General features: G+C 38.9%; 2 protein-coding genes across 2 annotated transcripts in view; both read right to left on the bottom strand.

Annotated features, from left to right (window-relative positions):
- Window positions 1-7,699: 7,699 nt before the first annotated feature.
- LOC306998381 (phospholipid scramblase 1-like) lies at window positions 7,700-21,185 on the bottom strand. Its single transcript, XM_079612408.1, has 10 exons — window positions 20,772-21,185; window positions 15,125-15,163; window positions 14,924-15,007; window positions 14,763-14,833; window positions 14,450-14,492; window positions 13,254-13,474; window positions 9,462-9,623; window positions 9,211-9,372; window positions 9,034-9,085; window positions 7,700-8,933 (listed from the first exon to the last, which is right to left on the bottom strand). The coding sequence occupies exons 2-9, from the start codon at window positions 15,138-15,140 to the stop codon at window positions 9,056-9,058; spliced, it is 789 nt and encodes a 262-aa protein (XP_079468534.1). The 5' UTR covers window positions 15,141-15,163; window positions 20,772-21,185; the 3' UTR covers window positions 7,700-8,933; window positions 9,034-9,055.
- LOC306998380 (phospholipid scramblase 1-like) overlaps window positions 8,809-21,907 on the bottom strand; it is a 50,788-nt gene continuing 37,689 nt past the window's right edge. The window contains exon 10 of the mRNA XM_079612407.1: window positions 8,809-8,933. The gene's annotated coding sequence lies outside the window, so the exon portion shown is untranslated. The remainder of the gene's footprint in view (window positions 8,934-21,907) is intronic.

Genomic DNA, 21,907 nt, shown 5'->3' with positions numbered 1-21,907 from the left:
AAGTCAAAAATTGGTATGGGTTTCCATAAGCTTCGGTTTTCACTCATTGACCAAAAGCAGTATATTATATGCAATGTTTGGCTAGCAGCCATCTCTTCTGTGTTTACCCAATGAAGCTTAGCAGAGCTGAACATATCCAGTACCTGGTTATTGGGAAAACTATAAGGTTGCTGCTCACTCTGTGGTCATTAAACGAGTATAGGCCTCTATCACTCATGGCCTCTAAACAAGCCCCCTTCTATGAACTGGCTGCGTCATTCTGTCCCTCTCTACTGGCAGTTGGTGTGTGCTGCATGACTGCCATTGTATCATCCAGGTGGAAGCTGCTCACCCACTCTCTATAAAATGCTGTAGTGTTAGGATGACAGGTCTTTTTCTAAAATTCGTACATTTACGTATGAATCGTATTGTACAAATTCATACAAAATCTTAAAATAGTTAGTAGAGATGCACCGATACTAAATTTCTCAGCCGATTTTTTTAGAGTGATATTGGCCTATACCAATACTGATAGTTTGGTGACTCTGCCTTTTGTGCCTTCTTTTAAATTAATAGTAAATAATTCCACAATTCTGAAAGACATTCAAATAAAAACTTTATTCTCTCCATTTCAACAAGTTGTTTCACAGTAACTGGTCTCATAAACAGAAAACCCTTTACTCAAATTAACATTAAAACTAACTAAAATCTGAAGATAAATTAAGATTGAATGTTATTAATCCATATTAACATTGAGTGACTTCTTAAAAAAAATTAAAAACTCCTGTTAGGCTCACATTCACTCACCACAAACAAAAGCATTGAACGTCAAACTGATAATAATGTAAACTTTTTTGATGATATTGACTCATATTAACAGGATTTCACTAGTTCACACTTACATATAATTAGATAAAGTAAAAGATATGCGTATTTGACGTGCTGTCCGAGAGGAGGGCGGCTCCGAGCTCTGGGTTTGGCCAGAACCCAGAGAACTCCCCCCATCCCAGGTTTGGGATAGGACTAGTAAGTGAGGAGATGGGGTGGTGGAGGGATGCTGGAAAACTGTCATAGAACAGCAGTAAAATCAGCTGTATACATACCTCCTAATGTTAATTGAGTTGACTGAATGAGCTCCTCTCATGACAATTAGATTAATTATCTGAACGTGCTTCTCCCAAACTTTGTTAATAAAACATATCAAAAAGAATCATGTTCTGCTCACAAAGCATTTCCCTCAAATAAGTGTCTGGGATAAATCTTTCACAAACAAGCATTTCTGCTTTATCATTGAACATCAAACTGGTCATTTTTAATATAAATGTCTTTGATGATTTTAACTCATACTAACATTAACTCTCAAATAAGTGTGTGTGGGGTAAATGTTTCACAAACAAAATCATTTCTGCATCATCGAGCATTAAAGAGAGGCGCTTTTGACACTAAGTGACATGGCACCTGACGCACAGAAGCCAGTGGGATAGTGGGAATAGTGTCACTAACATTGTCGTGAGACACTGACACTAACACTGAGTTGTCATTGTATGTTGTGACACCTCCAGTAGTGACTGACAGATGAGTTGAGCAGCTTTACTGACAAAAATAACCTCTGGTATTACAAAGCATTCAGTGGCACATGCCACTCAAATACAGATGTGCCACAAACTGACAATATGTTTTTATATAATATATATATCGTCTGCCTCTCCCATTGTAATCAGCACCACCCCGTCCCTTAATTCGCCAGGTTCCCGACTGGAGTGGGTGTGATTGGAGAGGAGGGGCGCTGAAGTGGAGAATTGGCAGTGTGTGATGAGGCACACCTGACAAGAATGAAGCCTCATCACCGCTGCTGTTAAATGTTGAGCGCGCCTCTCCTCGAGAGACCGTTCTCTTTCCTGTGCATGCACACTAGTGTCCTCGTGGGTCAAAGAAGGGAGCGCGGAGGGATTCCACGGTCCGAACGGAGAACACGTGTGACGCCGCTGACGGGCTAGGATGCCGGGTCGTTATTCCCCTCCGTTGTCGGGGCCTATAGGACTAGCCGCGATGCCGAAACCGCCACAGCCTCGTGCCTCAGACCAAGGAGAGAGAGAAGCGCGTGCGACTGCCGGACACCGCCCCCTTACCTGGACCAATCTCTTCACTACCCTTCCTTCACGATTCCCTGGCACGATGAGGACACTAGATCCCTTTTTATTTTAACACCTTATTTCCCCATTTTTGGACATTTTATGTTTATTTTATTTAATAAATGCCTCTCCGAGGCTTGACACCACTCCCACTGTGTCTGTCGTTTACTCCTCCCGCCACAATATATAACCTACTTTTATGCGTGTGGAATTAAAGTAGCCATGTAAATAGTCTAATAGTAGACTTAAAGCTGCATTCGGCAAGTCTGGCAGATTGAGGGGACTTTTGTAAACAAATTTCTCATGCCCCTCCCCCACTACCACCGAGTACCCTCCCATCGAGTTTGCGAGCTCGTCAGTGTGTGTGCACTTTTTTTATCTCCGCCATCACACTTCGTACAATCCAACAAACCTGCGAACTTCAGGCGTTTGCATGTTATATTGTAACGTGCGCGAGGGGGGATCTGTGGCGTGTGCACGAACTGTGATTGACAGTCAGATCTCACACAGCCCTGCGCTGATTGGACCAGAAGAACCGGGAGCGGTGGATTTTTGCAAAACAAATAACAGGCTCTAGGCGGAGGCAGAAGCGCAGGTTTTTTCTAAAACCAGCTGATTTATGTTGTTCTGTCGGAGCCTAGTGTCGGATTCAGTGATTGTGATCAAAAAATCTTGCCGACTTCAGCTTTAAATAGTCTTGGCATGTTGGTTTCTAAGGTGTGAAGTAATGAAATTAGTTTTGTTAAAAGTTCCACCTTAAAAGACCAGTGCCAGGGTGCGGTTCAATGGCGCAGTCATAAGGTCTATGGGGTGGAAGAGAAGCAGCGTGTTCCTTGCTGAACACTTCACAGAGATCTGAAAACTCCTGGGGGACACAGGATGACTCGGGAGAGGCAGCAAGATCACTGGAAGCCACTTGTCTCAGCCCAGAAATAGCCAGCATCTCTGTGGATGGGACTGATGACTCAGGTAGTGTAGGTACGGTTGTCTGTGGCTCAGGAGAATGACAGAGAGACAAGCCAGACACACAGCAGTTAGGCCCCCAACTCACTTATCTGGATTAAAAAGAACTGTATAAATTCTCTATGAGATCCCTCTTAAAAGTGGAGGAATGTGGCGTACTGGCTTTTCCCACCAGTTCAGGGCAGTTGGCTCGGAAGTGACCTGACTCACCGCAAAACAGGCATCACTTATCTCTCATCCGTCTCTCCCTCTCCACCTGTGACAACCGGGTTCTCCCCAGCTGCATTGGCTCCTCAGAACACCCAATCAGTGAGGAAGGCTCCATAGAACCAGTGGAGGTGTTAAACTCGGGCAGTCGAGTCTGATGAACCTCTGCTCCACAACAGGGTGGTGGAATACTTTCCTCATTTCTGATATAAAGAGGTCGCTGCTGGTCGTGAGAGGAGACTTCCGCTCCCAGAGAGCTGTAGCCCAATCTAGCGCCTTCCTACGAGAAGGGTAGTCATATATGCCACTCTGCTGCTCCCGTTAGGGAAACTGTTAGGCTGCAATTGGGAGGCAAGAGTACACTGTGTTATAAATCCTCAACACCTCTCTGGGTTCCCATCATACCTCTCAGGGGCTGGAAGTCTAGGCTCGAGTAGGAGACATAATGGTGGACCTGGCTGAGGGGTACCTTGAGACTGGGCTGGTAGGACTGGATCAGCTTGAGATATGGACTGGGTTGGTGGGACTGGAGAGGCTTGAGATGTAGACTGATGTCTTAGACGCATGATAATCTCAGTTAGAATCTGTTCATGCTTGTTAATGACCTAAGCCTGGCTAGAGAGCTCAGAGAGGATGCTTTCCACGTTGGAGGGAGGAGTATGTTCTTCTACTGGGTCTACTTCCATGGTTCAGTCTTCCTGTCACAATTGACTTACATAAAGTGTCGAAGGTGGGTCTTGAATCCGGATCTCCGAGTCAGAGAAAGCTACTTTTCTACCTCTGGTCTATTGGGAAAGACAGTTTGTAGAAGACCCATGTGCAGAAGCAAAAGCAAACTAGGAGGCTCAGATAACTCAACAGCATGCAGTCTTTACTTGATCTCAGTTCTTAAATACAAACAAAAGAGCAGTCATAGCTTTACAAAACAAAACATAAAGTACAGTAAACCCGATGGCAACAGAGACGCAACACTTACCTCTTCTAGAACTCAGAAAATCCATAGAGGGTAGGCTCAAGACTGAACACAGCTCAATGACACTGCCAAATTAAATGGGGCAAAATACAGGTGGAACACATTAACTTCATGAGCAGTCCTAACTACAGAGTTCACAGCAGGTGGTGCCGCCTAGTGGCTTGGAGAGTGATTGCAAGAGGGATCAGACAGTGCTCCCTAGTGGCTTGGAGAGTCTTACATTGTGGTAATCAACGTGCTACAAGAGCACTTAGAATCAAGAGAGCATAGTTTATGGATGAAAACTTTTGATTACTAACTAATAATTGTAACTTCTAACTACACCACTGTCAGTAATATGCCTATAATTTAAATCAGAAGATGCAACTGATTTGTCCACCTCGGTCTGTGAGCACTATAGGATACAAATTGAAGATCCTAATGATGAGACGCACCATATTAAATTACTGCACCAACTCAGTGCTTTATTAATTAGCGTCAAGGGACTAAATGCTCTCAGTGTACAGAGGTTGAGTAAGTGTTTAACGCCACTGAACAACAGTGGATTGTGGCTGTATGTGAACAGTGGTGAGATGTGGGTGGAGCTGCATGAGGTGAGGCCTTTGGCTGCTGTCACAGACACATCAGAGCACAACATCAATCAAGTCTTTCATTAGAGGCTGTCTAGGTCTCTCTGTGCCTCCATCAGCAGATGAGTCCTCCATTATTGATCAAACCAAATACATGCAGCAGGCCAGCTACCACTATTTCTCCCAGCTTGGAAGTTTACAAGCCTTCTCCAGAGCAAGAGGTTTTCTTCCTCAAAGATGCAGAATCGACTAAAAATAAATTAATTAATTGCAAACGAATCTGCGCAAATAGGCCAGAATATAGGAATATTAAAAAAGAATATAGGGTTGAAAATACAGTTGAATATACTGTTGAAACTGACTTGCATTTCAAGTGCATTTGTTTTTACAAATGGAGGGATGAGTTAGAATTATTGAACGTGTTAACTGATAGAATTTAAGAGACATCAGAAATTAAATATCGTTCACAAAACAAGAAATAAAGTCTCCCTGTAAGATTTTGCAATTTGATATAAAGATAGTCGCAAATACAACAAACAAAGTCACACTGCGAGAAATAGTCACATTGTGAGATATAATGTTCAACATACAAGAAACCTTCACATCACTGGCACCCATGGAAAATATGATCAAAGATGGCTGTAAAAACAAATCTGCATTGTTTATCCTTTTGATGGTTCTTTTTAAAAAATCCAAAAAATCAAACCTTTCATTGAAGTAAAAAAAATTTGATTGGGGGGAAAAATCACTGTGGCGAGCAGGACGAGGCCGAGGGCCGTGGGGGAACGGCGCGAGGCCAGTGGCGTGACTGAAGACTGATGCGCGATGCACCGGTCTCGTATCTCTCACGGAGGAGCGACGACAGTGGAGATCGAGAGGGGACAGGCCTGAGTTTATGTTGTGTTTTTGTTTTATTATACAGTATGTGACAGCAGCCCTTCACGATGATATTTTACTTTAGTTTTGTTGTTGATTTATTTTATTATTAAAGTCTTTGAATGTTAGCCGGTTCCCGCTTCCTTCTTCCCACAATATCTAACCTTGTTAAAATCACATAATGAAATAAATGTTTTTCTCTAAAACACGTTTATTGGCACAATGATTATTGGCAAAATATATAGGGAAATATCTCTGAAGTATATTCCAATTAATATTTACATTTTTTAGCACACCATGATGACTAGGAACATGAAATTGTCCAGCTATGACGTCTATGCTATACCAGCTATGACTATGTTGAGTATAAATATGAGGAAACACAAAGGCCAAATTCCATTAATCATCCATCATCACAATGAGTAAAACCAAAGAATATAGTTCTGATGTGCAGAAAGAGATTGTTGAGCTTCACAAAATAGAAAGTGACAGCAAGAAAATAGCTAAAGCATTGAAAATTCCCATTTCCACCATCAGGGCAATAATAATGTTGTGGGCCTATTTTTATGCTGGACGTCCTGGACATTTTGTACAGATACATGGTATCATGGATTTTAGCAAATACCAACAGATAAAAAAAAAAGAAAAACTGACGGCCTCTAATAGAAATCTTATAATGGGCAATGGTTGGAACTTCCATCAGGACAACGATCCAAAACAAACATCAAAATCATCACAAATATGAGTCACTGAGCACTAAATGAAGCTTCTGCCATGACCATCCCAGTCCCTGACCTGAACCCTATAGAAAATTAGTGTGATGAACTGAAGAGAAGAAGCACCAACATGGATCCAGGAATCTGAAGGATCTGGAGAGATTCTGTAAGGAGGAAAAGTCTCGGATCTCTTGTCAGGTGTTCTTCAAACTCATCAGGCATTATAGGAGAAAACTCAGAGCTGTTATCTTGGCAAAAGGAGGTTGCAAAAAGTATTTAATAAAAGGATGCCAATAATTGTGGCCAACATGTTATTGAGAAATTAAAGCATTTATTTCATTAATGTGATTTTCCTCCACTTTCAATTATTTTACTTCAAAGAAAGGTTAGATTTTTGCTTCTTTTTTTTAATGAATGATCAAAGGGATAAACAACACAGATTTATTTTTACAGCCATCTTTTATATTTGCCAGGGGTGCCAATAATTCTGACTACAACTAGTCGCAAATACAAGAAATAGTCACATCACAAGATACAGTCTTGCATTATAGTGTTGCAAATACAAGAAATAGTCACTTCTTATCTTGGCTATTTACACGTCTTAAAGGGATAGTTCAGCATTTAGCATTAAGCTTTGTATCAGTAGAAACCCTGTAGTATTTTCGAATTACCGTGCTTCCCTCCCTCATATCCCCCTGAGAGGAGAGATTTATGTATTTTTTGTCTTGAAAAAAAAAAGTTTGTCCAGAGGCTAGAGACTACAGCCAGTAGAAGGCGCTAGTTCTGCATGTTTTCAACCCGCCCATAGAGGAGGATCTCACTCACAGAATATACAAATAGTTTCAGCCATCTTTTATTTGGAAGCTAAGCTAACAGGCTCTTATTCTGTGGAGAAAGCTGAGTTGTAGGGGTTACCATACATCCCTTTTCCCGGACATGTCCGGCCATCGAGATCCTCGTAGGGCAGCGAAGCAAGTGCATTCTGGGAGTTGTTGTCTTTCATCCACATGAGCCAAACATTTATTTTCTGGCTTTTCTCAGTCTAGAAGGCTCCAAATTTATAATTTCACATTTCTACTACCTAAATGACCCATTTTAAATACACATTCATCTTTCCAGAGGTGAAGTATCCCTTTAAGAACAGAATCATATTTTACTGTTTACTGCATACAGAACAGTCTGCACTGTAACTGATGATATTTGCAATAGTGTAGAGGCGAACGTTTAGGATGACATGCTCCGGTCTTCAAAAGGTTTAGAGTAATGCAGGCAGACAGGAATAATGCATTTAACTTATTTTATTGTCAATGAATTTCAGTCCTCTCAGTGTGTCTGTTTTGGATCTTATAATAATATGTGATATTGAACACATAATGCAATGACATACATTTCACACAGCAAAATGCTATGCTGTATATGAGTAAAAAACAGGTTTCAAGTTCCTTTGCCACACTGGAAATAGAAAGTCACGTGCATTGCATTATGGGATACGGTTTCCCACACAGTGTACTCGGGTTGTATACTCACATTTTCTATATATTCTATGCATGCAGAAAATGTTCATACAGTGAACAGCATACATTGCACGAACAGTACAATTCAATAGCGTACTATTATGAACATAGTATATTTTTCTAAAACTAAAAGGTGAATTTCGAGGGGTCCTTCTATTTTTTATTTCTAAACCTGTCCTTGCAACTCTGCAAATATTTAGTTTGAGTGAAAAGTCTACAGATGAACATATATTTTCCAGGATAAGACTAAGGATTTTTTTAAGGATAATTTGCTTCCTCATGGAGTATAAATGAGGTGTTGTTGCTGACATTAAACATTAAATTAACATTAACATTAAAACTTGAATAACAGGAAAGCAAAGGTAAAAAAGTGAAAGTGGTATTCATTATCTAATGTCTCCTTAACTTCCAAGAAGGCATAATGAGGAATTGAAGAGCACTTTGGGGGAAAGGCATAGGTGCTAAACGAAACTGTGGATGTTATTTAGAATAATGAGAATAATTACAGTTATATTTAATACATGCTTATTTCAACTGCTTTTTACAATATAAAATGTTTGAATATAAAATTCACTAGTGATCAGTTATGCATAGACTGTAAAAAGTGGTAGCCTGCAATTACCTTAAATAGCTATTTCTAGTGATGTTAAATATAATTTTTGACATGATTAGTTCATTTAGATATGACCCATTTTCCACTAGAATATATTACATTTTAATTTTGTCTTAAAAAAACTGACTAAAAAACAAAAGCCAAGAGCAAAAAAGAACAAGTGTGTTCACATTGTGTAAAAATGCCTTAAAGCTTTAAAGGAAGTTAATTGTTGCTGAAAGCATCTTAACATTATAGAAAAGGGAATTGCTGTCACCTAGTGGTGACTCAAGAACATTAATATATGATATGACTTTATAATGTAATGTGCATAGTGATGTGTAAAATATAATTGTAAGCTAAGTGATCCACATTTGCATCCATGTTCAGAATAAAAAGTTCAAAATTCAACCTGAAATATTAATTGAAAGACAATAGTTAGAATCACGTGTTGACAAATCATGCTGTGGACATTTTTAAAATACTACCATACGCAATATAAGTGTACTTACATGACATCCAGAAAACTATCGTTTATTTACTGTGTTCAAAGAACATGAAGTCCTACAAGAGAAGAACAATATCAGATTATTCACTATGCTGAAACACACAGAGCCTATAGAGGAAGTTTAGAAAACTGGTCTAACAAGAGACATGGCGATATGCGATAATGCCTTATTTTTGCTTACTATGAGAAAACATGCTCCGAAAAGAACAGCTTTAATCTTCACATCCAGATCCACAGGAAAGGAGATTCCAAAATTGTCTGCGTCAGTGAAAGCTTCTCTCACCATCCCGGTCCACTGTTTAGAGATTCTGCCCACCTTTGTTGACTCATCCATTGACAAAACCTGTTTAGATGCGAATGAATAACTATTTATGATCATGCGAAATGGTGCAAGAACATGCTAACAATATTTCGGTCTTATAAGGTTCATACTTCAAAGTTCACATCAGAGCAGCATTTGCAGACGCAGAACGGCCCGACGATCTTCAGAACTGCTTCTCTTTTCTCATTCTGTATGGTAAACTTGGGAATATATGGATGCCAATTCTGGATCACGTATCCAATCGGGTTGCCTGGTGGAGACTGGATTTCAAGCTATGGGGCAAAAGACACATCAGCAGCAGTTTAGGCAAAACTATACTTAAAATATAGTAGATCTTATTAGTCACAACTAATAAGTGGCGTTTAAGCCGTCCATTCAAGCTCAGACATGACAATTGATGGCGGCATTGCATTGGCCTAGGAAATGTTCCTTTTTGTTTTATGTAATATTATTCGATGCTCTGCCATCTGTATTTGCTCAGTAGCTGTAGTAGCGACAGGTTTGTTTTCGGTCCGACAAATACTTGAATGGGCCGCATATGTTTTTGTTCTAGCTGGAGATACTTCACGTTACATCAGCCCCTTTTGTTACTTCTGATGCCCCCTCATCAGTGCTCCACTGGAGCTATCTTTGCCCTGATTGTATTCTATTTTATTAAATTTTTCACATAAATTTTGAAATAAATAAATTTCATTTAGCAAGGATGTATTCAAACATTCAATTGATAAATAGTGACAGTAAAGACATTTATAATGTTACAGAAAAAAACAATCAGTAATAAAATATACTCTTCTGAATTAAGCAGCACAACATTAAAAATAAATTATAAATAAGAAATGTTTATTGAGCAGCAAATCAGCATATCAGAATGATTTCTGAAGGATCATGTGACACTGAAGACTGGAGTAATGCTGAAATTATGCTTTTGACATCACAGGAATAAATTACATTTTACAATATATTAAAATAGAAAGTTATTTTCAATTATAATAATATCTGACACTATTGCTGTTTACACACATATATATATATATATATATATATATATATATATATATATATATATATATATTAATTAATATAGCCTTGGTGAGCATAAGAGACTTTAAAAAAAAAAAATGAATCTTGCCGAACCCAAACTTTTGAACTGTAGATTGTAAACAGGTTTTATCTAAAACATCTTTTTTTTCTAGAGGAAATAGCACAATGACACTAGTTCATGATTCACTGCTTCTCTGGTTACAGTCTTTAACCAACCAGCCTATATCTGACATTCAAATCAAAGGTTTTGAAACCTGAATAAACAAGTTATTTTAAGTGCCCCTATTATGCTTTAAATAGCTTTGGAGTCTCGTACAACAGTTTGGAGTCTCGTACAACAGGTTTACATCAAAATGTCAAAAAACTGTTTCATTTTCTCATAATATACATTTGCACATCACCACATTTTCAATGATTCTCAAACGACTCGTCTATAGATCTCTCTAAATCGTCTCAGGTTACGAATGTAACCATAGTTCCCTGAGAAAGGGAACGAGACGATGCGTCGATAATGCTTTGGAAACGCCCCCGGTGTGAATGCGTCTGAAGCATCTATGTCAACTTAATCCAATGGAAAGAATGAGTCACGGGTGGGTGACGTCATGACCAGGAAGAGATGGCTCAGTGGCTACAAGGGCTGCCATAGACCGCCCGATTGCTCTGGCGGTCTCCTTAGTAGCCCTGAGAGATAAATCTGTGGCCCGACGAAGTTCTCGAACCTCATCGGGACCAACTCCCTCACTTTTGTCCAAATCCCCCAGCAGATCAGCCCGATATGCCTGGAGCAATGCCATAGTGTGCAGACACGCTCCAGCCTGACCTGCTGCCGTATATTCTTTGCCCACTTGTGTTGAAGTTGTTTTTAATGGCTTAGTGGGCAAAGCCGAGGTCTTCAGAGACGATGCTGAACCGGGTGACAGATAGCTCGCGAGCATCTGTTCAGCCCGGGGCATCGACTCATAACCATACTCTCTCAGCCCTCTAATCCCCGAATAAATATGTACCTGAGGACTAAAATGCAGAGAAGAATAAGGCTTATCCCATGATCTGGACAGCTCACTGTGCAGATCAGGAAAAAAAATTCGGACGAGCGCCCCTTTTCTCGGCTGGCCATTCAATGTGTAATTTATCAACAGCACGAGTTATCACTTCCACCAGCTCCTCATATGCTGGAGAAGAGGATGGCGAGTCCCCTTCCCCAGTGATTGTGTCACTGCCAATGCTTAGCACATCTACCTCCTCAGAGCTAGAGCACTGAAGCATTGGGCTCTCTACCCGGGCGGAAGAAGCCGCAGCGCGGGCTTCCGACACCGGAGAGAGAGCGCTGGATCTCCCAGGACAAGCAGGAGATAAGCTCCTCGGACCCGTCTCCAAGCCTTCTGAGAGATCCTTTTGCGATCCCCAGGAATGTATTCTCCGTGCTGCCTCGGCAACAGCGGGTCCTGCACCCTGAGGATCGCGAGCCTGACCACTTTCCTCAAAAAGTGACAGACGGGAGCGGAGCATGCGAAGTGGAAGCTTCTCACAATGCTGGCAATCAGCCCCCTCGAAGGCTGACACCGCATGCTCCACTTCTTTCCATTGGACTAAGTTGACATAGATGCTTCAGACGCATTCACGCCGGGGGCGTTCCCAAATCGTTATCGACGCATTGCGAGTTCCCTCGAAAGGGAACCCTCCTTTCCACAAGCTACTCTGCTCTGATTGGCCAGAGAGCTCAGTCTGTTGTGATTGAAAAAACGCCCATTGCCATAGCAACATCAGCGCTGCTTGTCCTGAAAAACTAAACTAAACACAGTAATGAACAATGACGTCGAGTCGGATGATGAAACACTGGAAGAACTAGTCATTCAACCCGAAACTCATTCGCAAGGACGACTCCAGCATGACGTTTCTCAGTGATACACTGCTCAGTTTGAGGTACATTATAGGATGTTGCAACTATAATTCCTCACCATCAGCATTAACAAGTGCATGTCCATCAACAAACCGATTGTTTTACTTGTACTTATTTATTTACCAAGTATTTTTCTAATTTATTGCGGTGAACATGTGGAAACTGTATCAATAACAGTGCATACATTAGCCGAGCTCTAGCGTGAATGACTGATGTAACAAACGTTGGTTAAATCTTGCTCCATGTTTAATCTCTCCTCAAAGTAGTGAGAACGACAGACAATCTGCATTAATAGACACAGTTTTAGGTAATAGTGGCCCACAACTGATTAGCAGAAGTATTTCAGTAAGACAGTAATAATGTGAGTTAACCAGTTAGAAGGAGACCTACACAATATAAAACCCAAAACTAAGTATTTTGAACAGCATCTTTCAAGAGCAAGCGGTTTGCGAATCCTGCATTGAACTCCGAGATTTGAGAAGCAGTCGTCAGTCAAATAAAGGGAACACAGCAAAAGTTTAGGATTATACTGCTGTGGTAAAGATGAATTTTAACCACTGATTCTTCACATTCCTTGGGCAGTGAAAAAAAAACTGGCTTTATCTTCACATTGTAGAGCACAGCGTCTCCTCGACATGATGCTGTCCAGTATCCACAGGAATCAGCTGCAGTGTTTGGGGTTAAAGTTTTCCCTGTTGTCTTCACACACAATAAGTGGACGGGCAATATGCTAATGTATCGCCTTGACGTCACGACGAAACGGCTTATGACTCGTTTGAAAAACGATTCATTTCATTGACTCAGAGTCGACTCTTACTTTTGAAAGACAATAACTTTATATACGGTGCACTTTCAGATTTAAAACTTTGCAGGATGTTTGCATTCACTATATTACACACTACATGAAAGGTCATTTTCAAAAATCCATAATAGGGCCCCTTTAAAGAACAGAAACGTGTTTTACCTCTTGAAGGCAACAGGGGCAGCAGCAAGCTCCACACTTCAAAGGGCGCGTGAGGGTGATCACTTCCTGTCCCAAGTTATCCTGAATATGGATGACGAATGAGCGCAATGGTCCACAGAACTGTCTGTTACAGCAGTCGTTTTCCTCAGCCGCGTAGAACACCTGTTGCCCCAAGCTGTTCTTCACCATGTACTTGTTATTGGTCTCCCAGCCCAATATAACTGTGATATGAATCAATAACACAATAAAAACAAAACATACCTGTGTATATCAAGTTGAGTGCACTGCATTAACTGACCCATCTGTAAGCCCCGCCTTAAAAAGTACTGCCAATCCTACCTCGGCAACTGTTGCCATATGCCATTATTAGACAAACTTTTTTCGAATAGAATTCTTTGGAAGTCCTGTGTGTTTGGATAGTTTAATAATATATATTCATATTACAGTTTTCTAAACAAAAATAATATAAAACATTGTGACTGGGCCTTTTTTCACCTTCTATCAAATAAAATGAATAAATAAATATTAATTATTTAAAAAAAAATAGATATGTAAATTTTCTGAAGAAAATGTGAGTGGTGCTTGCCATGGAAATACTCAGCACTTTGGTTGCTAGGAAGTAGCAAGGGTGTTGCTAGGCAGCTCCTAATGTGTTCTAGGTGGTTGATGGGGCATTTCTAAGCGTTGCTATGGTGTTCTGGGTTGTTGTCGGGGTGTTGCTTGGTTGCTATTGTGTTTTGAGTATTTACTAGGGCACTGCTATGTGGTTGCAAAGATATGACCATATGGTCGCTAGGGTGCTGTAAATTGTTGCTAGGGTGTGACTCCAGTTCCAGTGAGATCTTTTTTTGTGGAAGTCTATGATGTGGTTGCTAGGGTGCTGTAACTGGTTGCTAGGGCATGGCTATAAATTTGTCATGTCACTACTTCTTGGCTGCTTGATAGGCCGAGTCAATATTCTATGAAAACATTAATTTTACTGAAAATCATATTGTTCATTTAAATGTAAAGGTTCATTCCTATGGGATGTTGTGTAAAGCTTATTTGATCAAGCAAAAGTAACCAAGGGGCGGGGCTTATAGAAAGGTAATATGCCTTACATGTAAACACATTAAAAATATATTTAGTAATTAAAAAAGTTAAAAAAAAAAAAAGTAAAATCAGTGGAAACCCTACAACAAACATCACAATATTACCTTCAATTATCTCAACTTTCTGCTTTACAAGAAGTTGATCAATCTGTGTTGCAAAAAGAGAAAAAAATTTGAAAACCATCTTTAGGATTATCTTTAGGTTCACTTTGGATGGCATGGATGGTTTGTGTTTCTCTAGTAATATACAGTTCTTACAAGAAGTGGAGCATTTACATAATAATTTCAAAGCCACAAAACTAATGCAAGCTTAGTCACCACTTCCTGAGAAGATACCATCTCATGCAAGAAAAAAAAAAAAAACATCAGTGTCTTCAGTGTCATACAGAGCTGTTCATACGCAGCAGTGAAGCTCTACCTGGGTCAGGTACTCCAGTCCTGGTGGACAGCCTTCGGGTCTCTGTGGAACCGGCATCATAGGCACTTGACCTTGCAAAAGAAAGAACATGACTTCTTAAACAGGATCTGAAAAAGTGAGATACAATTTTGAAAAATCACATCTCACACAGATTCCCTTACCATGGCCTGGTATGGCTGGTTCCTGGCTATAAGGAGGGGCGGAATCAATTGCATTTTTCTGTGGTTGGAGGTCAATGGGGCAATCTAGTTTAAAGAGTATCAAAGAGCAGGATGTTTATTTGAGTTATGTACTGTATAACAGCAATTTAACACAATGCTGTCAGGATCAGGTTACTGATGACAAGGTTTTGACACACTTACCATTATTAGTTGCCATGGCGGGCAGCTGCAAATTACTCTCTGCAAACATGCAAAACCAGAAAAGCAAGTTAAGCAGATATTTTCCTGTTTGTTTTTTCCATGCATTGTAAGGAATGGATTTTTCGAAGCCTAACAGAGTTTTTAATAGCCAATGAATTCACAAAACAGGAGGGCATTAATATACATAATTTATGAGAACACCTGGGAATTGACCAGGAATTACCCGGGAAGTTGAATGACAGGTGCAGAATCAAAACTACACAGTCAGATTTTGTGATAATTCATTTAAACACAAGAGGTTTGTAACATTAGTTGTACCCCTTTTACAATTGTACTAATTGTTATAAACTGCAGCATTTGTACATAGAATAACCATTACACCATAATGCATTCATACAGAAAAAAAACACAAATAGTTAACGTGGCAAGCAGGGCGATTGCTAATGCGCGCCACATCCGCCTTGTATCTCTCACAGAGGAGCTACAGAAGGATAAACGGAGTAGTGACGACAGTGAAGGACGAGAGAAGACCAGGCCTGGACTTTACATTGTGTTTTGTTTATGTTTGTGCGGCAGTCGTTAATGAGGGGATGCCACTTTACATTTGTTTTGTGTTTGTTTATTTTGATCTTAAAGGGATAGTTCACCCAAAAATGAAAATTACCACATGATTTACTCATCCTCAAGCCATAGGTGTATATGACTGTCTTATTTCAGACGAACACAATCAGAGATATATATTAAAAAAAATGTCCTGAATCTTTCAAGCTTTATAATGGCAGTGAGCGGAGGATGAGATTTTGAAGCCCAAAAAAGTGCATAAATCCATCACAAAAGTAATCGACTAGGCTGGCTAGTTATTTTAGTTTTTTCAAAGTTTTAAATATGTATATTTTTCTTCCACAAACTTTTATGATTTTAGAGGGAAGTGCTGAGAAATGGAGACAAAGCACCTGACAAAGAATTCAAATGAACTATCCAGGTCATAGCCCCAGTCTCTGGAGTATTACTAATACAATCCGCATAACTATTCAAAGAATGGGACAGAGACTCCAAGGGGAGAGTATCAATAATCTGACTCATTTTATTTACAATAAAGAGAACAGGACTGGAACAGAAACCTCTTGCTAAAATATTTGCATAACCGAATGATTCATCTGATGTCATCATCTTTACCTTAAAGGTACACTATGTAGGAATTCCGTTTTTGTCAAACAGCGACCCTTAGAGCGACCCTTGTGTTGTGGAGTGCTTGTATTAAACGTTACTGTCGTAAATACCACTCACGCAGAGATGTCTCTGCACTCACGGCCTGATCCCCACCCCCCTTTATACCGGAACCTGTTCAGTGGGATGGAAGCTGTAACGAGTGGAAATAAGGTGTGCGCCCTGTTGAACTGTCAGCAGTCTGTATTGTATGTGCGCCTCGAACACCCCATGTATGCGGGTTATTTGATTTGATTTGAATATTTTATTTCGAGGTACAGAAAAGAAAAAAAAAACAGAAATACATATATACATTATAAAAGAAAGAGCACAAAGAAATACAAAATAATTTATATTACAGCTCGAAAAGGAGTGGGAAGAAGACAAGCTTATTGACTCCCACCCCTGTTCATAAACCCAAATAACAATAGACAACACACTGCATATTTCATACCATTTTACAAACAACTCTCAACCGAGTCGGTTACATATTAACAACTGCAACACTGCATTATACCAGGTCAACATTTACAATATTTCACACGCTGCAACCGGTGTATTATTCCTGTCACTCATACAGAAATCATTACCATGTTGACATTACCACTATTCATCATCACTATTAAAACCCATATAGCATTACTCTGTATCAAAGTGTTTGAATGATACATAAAATACTCCACTTTTATTCATGAAAGGTACAGTAATCTCAGACCGATTGATGCTCATGACAATAATAATAGTCTTAATGATGTGTGATAAAAGTGATTCAGGGCTTTCCTTCTTTTCTGTGACTGGACCTGCTGCCAGAGGGGAGCAGCCCCCAAGCAACCAGACCATCATTTGTTAAGTGTCCTATACTATGCATTAAAAGAGACAAATTTTAGGAGTCTGCTGCCAGAAGAGGGTTTCCTCGAGCTACCGGCCCCCACATGTCTGCCCTATACTACGGGTTATGTTGAATGCGGAGTACATAGATATGTGCATGTTTTACTTCTAAGAATTGAATTCCTTTATATTATCATCAGCATCAATAGGAATAGTTTGATTCTAAGAATAATCCACCGATTGTTTGGTGTTAATCCTACACTTTTATATTTGAAGTTTAAAGTTAAAATAGTGATGATAACAACACAACCGCAATATCAATAACAGCGACCGTAACAATTGCAATAGTATAATAACAACAACCATAATATACTTCATTATTAATTAGATCTGACCTTTAAAGTACACAGCACTTTGTAACACCCATTAGCAATCAATTACCCATTTCCTCCTTCTGGTACTTTAACCATACCATTTTTTTATATCTTGATTTGAAATGATGAATATTTGGGCATTGTTTATATTCTGACCCCAATTTATTCCAGAGTTTAACTCCACATACAGTCACACACATACTTTTCCTAGTGGAAGACACTGCTTGAACCTTAAAGTTATTTCTGTTTGATGCTCATTCTTATCCTATTTTTGTTTATTAAGTAACGCTGTGGACGGTAGAATGTGTGACAGACAGTTACACAAGTTCGATTGGGGAATAAAGTGCAAGTTGTGAGATGCCAATCGCCTCCGTGAGTCTGTCTGGCCTCTGTAATAACTTAATCTGTGAGCTATCCCTATTTTTCCACCTAACACAACACTTTACAAAGCGTCGGACATCGAACAGGCACAGATAGCCTCTGAAGATGTCTAACGTTACTAGTCTATCAACAAGAACGCCAGATAAGCATTGCTGTTGCATCCATTGCTGCTTTTTAGCTCTCGTCAACGAGTTAAAGCCTGACCGAGTGAGACTCTTGTCCAGTTCCTCACACAGTCAGTTTCTCGTTGTCTTTTCCTTGACTCTTCTGACCGCGTTTTCTTCGTTGACCCTGCCATGATTCACTTCTGAAATGCGTGCTAGTGTCTGTTATAGAGGCTGTGTCATAGATTGTTGATGTATGTGACGTCGTGCCGAAAAGCAATTTGTGATTCTTGCAAGATTTGTTGGGGTGCCACCTCTCAAACTTGCATTGCTAGTTTTTCCAACGGCCATCTCCATAGTGAATGCGCCTATAGAGGCCTAAAATATCAGAGAGTAGCCTATTTGTTTTCATTTTGAATTGTTTAGTTTAAAGACAGTTCAAGCTTTCTATAGAATGTCTCTCATGTATGTGAGGCATACACTGAGTTTAATTTAATTTATGATGAGATGCGCTCCAGTTCACATGCAATGCGCCGGCGCCTCCATGTCATGATTATATTGTTTGCAATATTTGCTTCTTATTTATTAAATCCAGGCAATTGGTTGATTAAAAAATTTATTAAAATTTAAGATACAATTTATACAAAACGAAGTTCACTTTAAAGAAAGGCTTTCTACAAAACAAAACTTAATGCAGTGGTCATGTCTGACCCACACTCCATGTCTCCCAATATATATTGCATATCTTACTCATGCTCTTCACTTTTCATAATCAACATAGATGGGAAAATAATTACATTAGAATTAACAGATATGAAACTAAATGCGCTTATTTAATGGCTACTGAATTTATTAATCATTGTTTTACTAAAATCATAATAAAGTAGGCTATATACTACAAAAAAATCAGATGAGCCTAGAATATGAACGCAATAAGAATTACACATTAATCATTTTCCTCCCATAGAAAACCATTATAAGAACGCTTAATGTGACTTTGCTAAATGCAGACTAGAATGTCATGTCGAAATAACGACTTGTTATGTCGAAATAACAACTTATTATGTCGAAATAATTACTTATTGTGTTGAGATAACGACTTCCCAGCAAACACAGAACGTTGGCACAACGTAGCTACAACCTTCTAACTAACAACGTAAACAACATGGCCAAAAGGTCGCTATAACTACGTTGTGTTGTGAAGGTTGTGTCACAATGATGTCATAGAACCATTGCTTCAGGGCCATTGCTTAAGGTTGTGCCTAGGGTGTCTGGACAACCACTGGACAACATATATATGAAGCCTACTCCTCGTCTCTGCCCTGAAGCGCGAAAATCAACCTTTTAAATTTCAACCAACCGCTGGGCCGTCTCATTCATCATCAAGAAAGGATACGTGAGAATTGCGTTTAATTTACCACAGCTAAATAAGATAGGGAATTATACAAACACAACCTACAACTTCCTTGTCTAATGTGACATTTATTGGAACATCTTCTGGTCAGGTATGACAAATATTTAACTTTATGCCAAAAGTTATAAGCTATAATGAAGCCAAAATTACTTTAATGATGAGTAATTAATGTCAGCATTCCTTGTGTATATGCAACTGGGTTTTATATTCAAATAGGCTTGAAAACCTGTGTAAATATATTTATCATGGTCCATTTATGTGCATAATAAAAATAATATACTAGCTTACAAAATCGCATGATCAAGAAGATGAGCAGGCAGCGATTTAAGCGCGCAACTTGTTGCACCTGAATGTTTTTTCCTTTTTTTTTTTGGAAACGCACAGATACATTTTTTTTAAACCACTCGCACACCTGTTTATTTTTCCTTTGATTTGTCGTCTCATTTGTTTGTTTCTTTGCTAGATTTTCTCATGTCTGCTCATGAATTCTAGTAAACGTTAGTCATTCCCTGTTTTTTTTTCTCACAAATGTATGACTTTTGGAAGTGCAATTTGATTACCATAATGCTTAATAAAGTTGAAATAGCTAACCTCCTAATTTTTACTCTTCAAACTGTACACTTGCAGGTTTTGATTATAATTAAATGTACTGTTAGGCCCATAAATATTAATATATATATATATATATATATATATATATATATATATATATATATATATATATATATATATATATTTTTTTTTTTTACAATATTTAAAAATAGACCTATATAATTATCTAACGTATGACTAATTAAAAATTAACCACAAAACATAACATGCTAAATGGGGGATATCTATGTATCATATTAAAGATTTTAATTGTCAGAACGTCGTCTCGCTTGCTACGTTGCTACAGCCCAGCTGTCTTGTCTTGGTCCGGTTCTACGTTGTTACAATGTTGCGAACACGTAGACAGCAAAGTTGCCATAGCAGAAATGCTATAGAAATTAATATCTCGAAATAATATAAGTTTTCTTTTTTTCTTCTTCACCATGCGGTTCAGGGCTTCACAGCCTGAATATATAATTGCTTCCAGAAATTATTTTTGGGGGTGCAATCGGGGTGCTTTGGTCTTTCTTGGGGGTGCTGAAGCACCTTCTATCCCCTTTAGCGCCGCCCATGAAAGGAAACTATGCCACTATAACAGATGTAAAGGTGCAGTTGTTACTTTAAGTTTCTATTTCTACCTGATTTAACCTTTAAATATGCTACATTTGTTAGTGTGTAACCTAGTCCGATTGATTCAGTCTTAAATACGTTTTTACAGTAGCCTGCATAAATTCCATATGCCAACTCACCTGCTGTTCAAAGAGAAGTAGTCTTCTGTGGATGTTAATGCCGTTGATTTCTTGTTTTGTTCCTTAACTTGATTTATATATTTGAATGAGCGACAATCCCACTCTTTTCTCTTTGCTCTTTATCTTGTACTCCTTTCCGGGAAACAATGCTTCTGATCACGAACACACCACCCTTTTAAACAAACGAAACAGACTGACAAAAAAAATCCGTGACAAACTCTTTGCATTGCTCAGGTCCTGTTACGTGGAATTATTCGTCTGGCTTCATGACGGAAGTGTCTCCATGGATATAGAGAGTTGTTTATATCTATAGAAATTATCAACATTAGGCTACACCGTTACACGATTTGCAAACATATTTTTTCCAGGTGTTTTAAAAAGCGTCTGCTTTTCAAATAGGCTACCCCTTTTGACAAATCTCTCAGGTTCCTTCATGCTTCACTTCCTTGTGACAAGGAAAACAAATTCCTTGTGACTTGCAATCTCAGTCCTCCATTCATAATTGACAGGAAACCCCTTATTAAAACAGTGCAATTCAAAGTTAAAGGAACTATTTTATATTGTAAAAAGAAAGAACTAACAAAATGTTGTTGTTGTTGTTTTGTTTTTTTGCCATTCACTATTAACTTTACTGAAAAAAAAAACACACACATTCCTAACAGTGAGGCTATTTACACCTCATCATAACTTCCTCTCATGAGAATAGAAAGTAGCCTATGTATCACTTTACAACTGGTTCTTATTAGCATTTATTACCACATAAAACATTGTTCAATATCATAAAACCATATAAAAAAATATAAGTGATCTTAAAGGCACACTATGTAAGATTTTTGGATCAAAATATCCAAAAGCCACTAGAACAATGTTATATATTTGTTGATTTGTGTACTTACATTATCCCAAATGTTTCTAAGAATGTTAAAATCCAGAGAAATAAGGAGTTTTAACCAGGACACAGACCGTGTCCATGCGTCACCTATCAATGACATCATACGTCCGCGTAACCATGGAAACACCAAAGACGCTTTAATATATTATGTGTTTTGGTACCATATTTACCATGCCTAATATTGATCTAGCTCACTGCAGATTGCAACAAGTGTCTCTAGCCGCAGAGCGAACGCACAGAGTAG

This window comes from Phoxinus phoxinus, assembly GCF_949152265.1.
Source record: "Phoxinus phoxinus genome assembly, chromosome: 5".
Lineage (NCBI taxonomy): Eukaryota > Metazoa > Chordata > Actinopteri > Cypriniformes > Leuciscidae > Phoxinus > Phoxinus phoxinus.
Note: the sequence above shows the minus strand (reverse complement) of the source record. Positions and strands in the feature narration are given on the sequence as shown.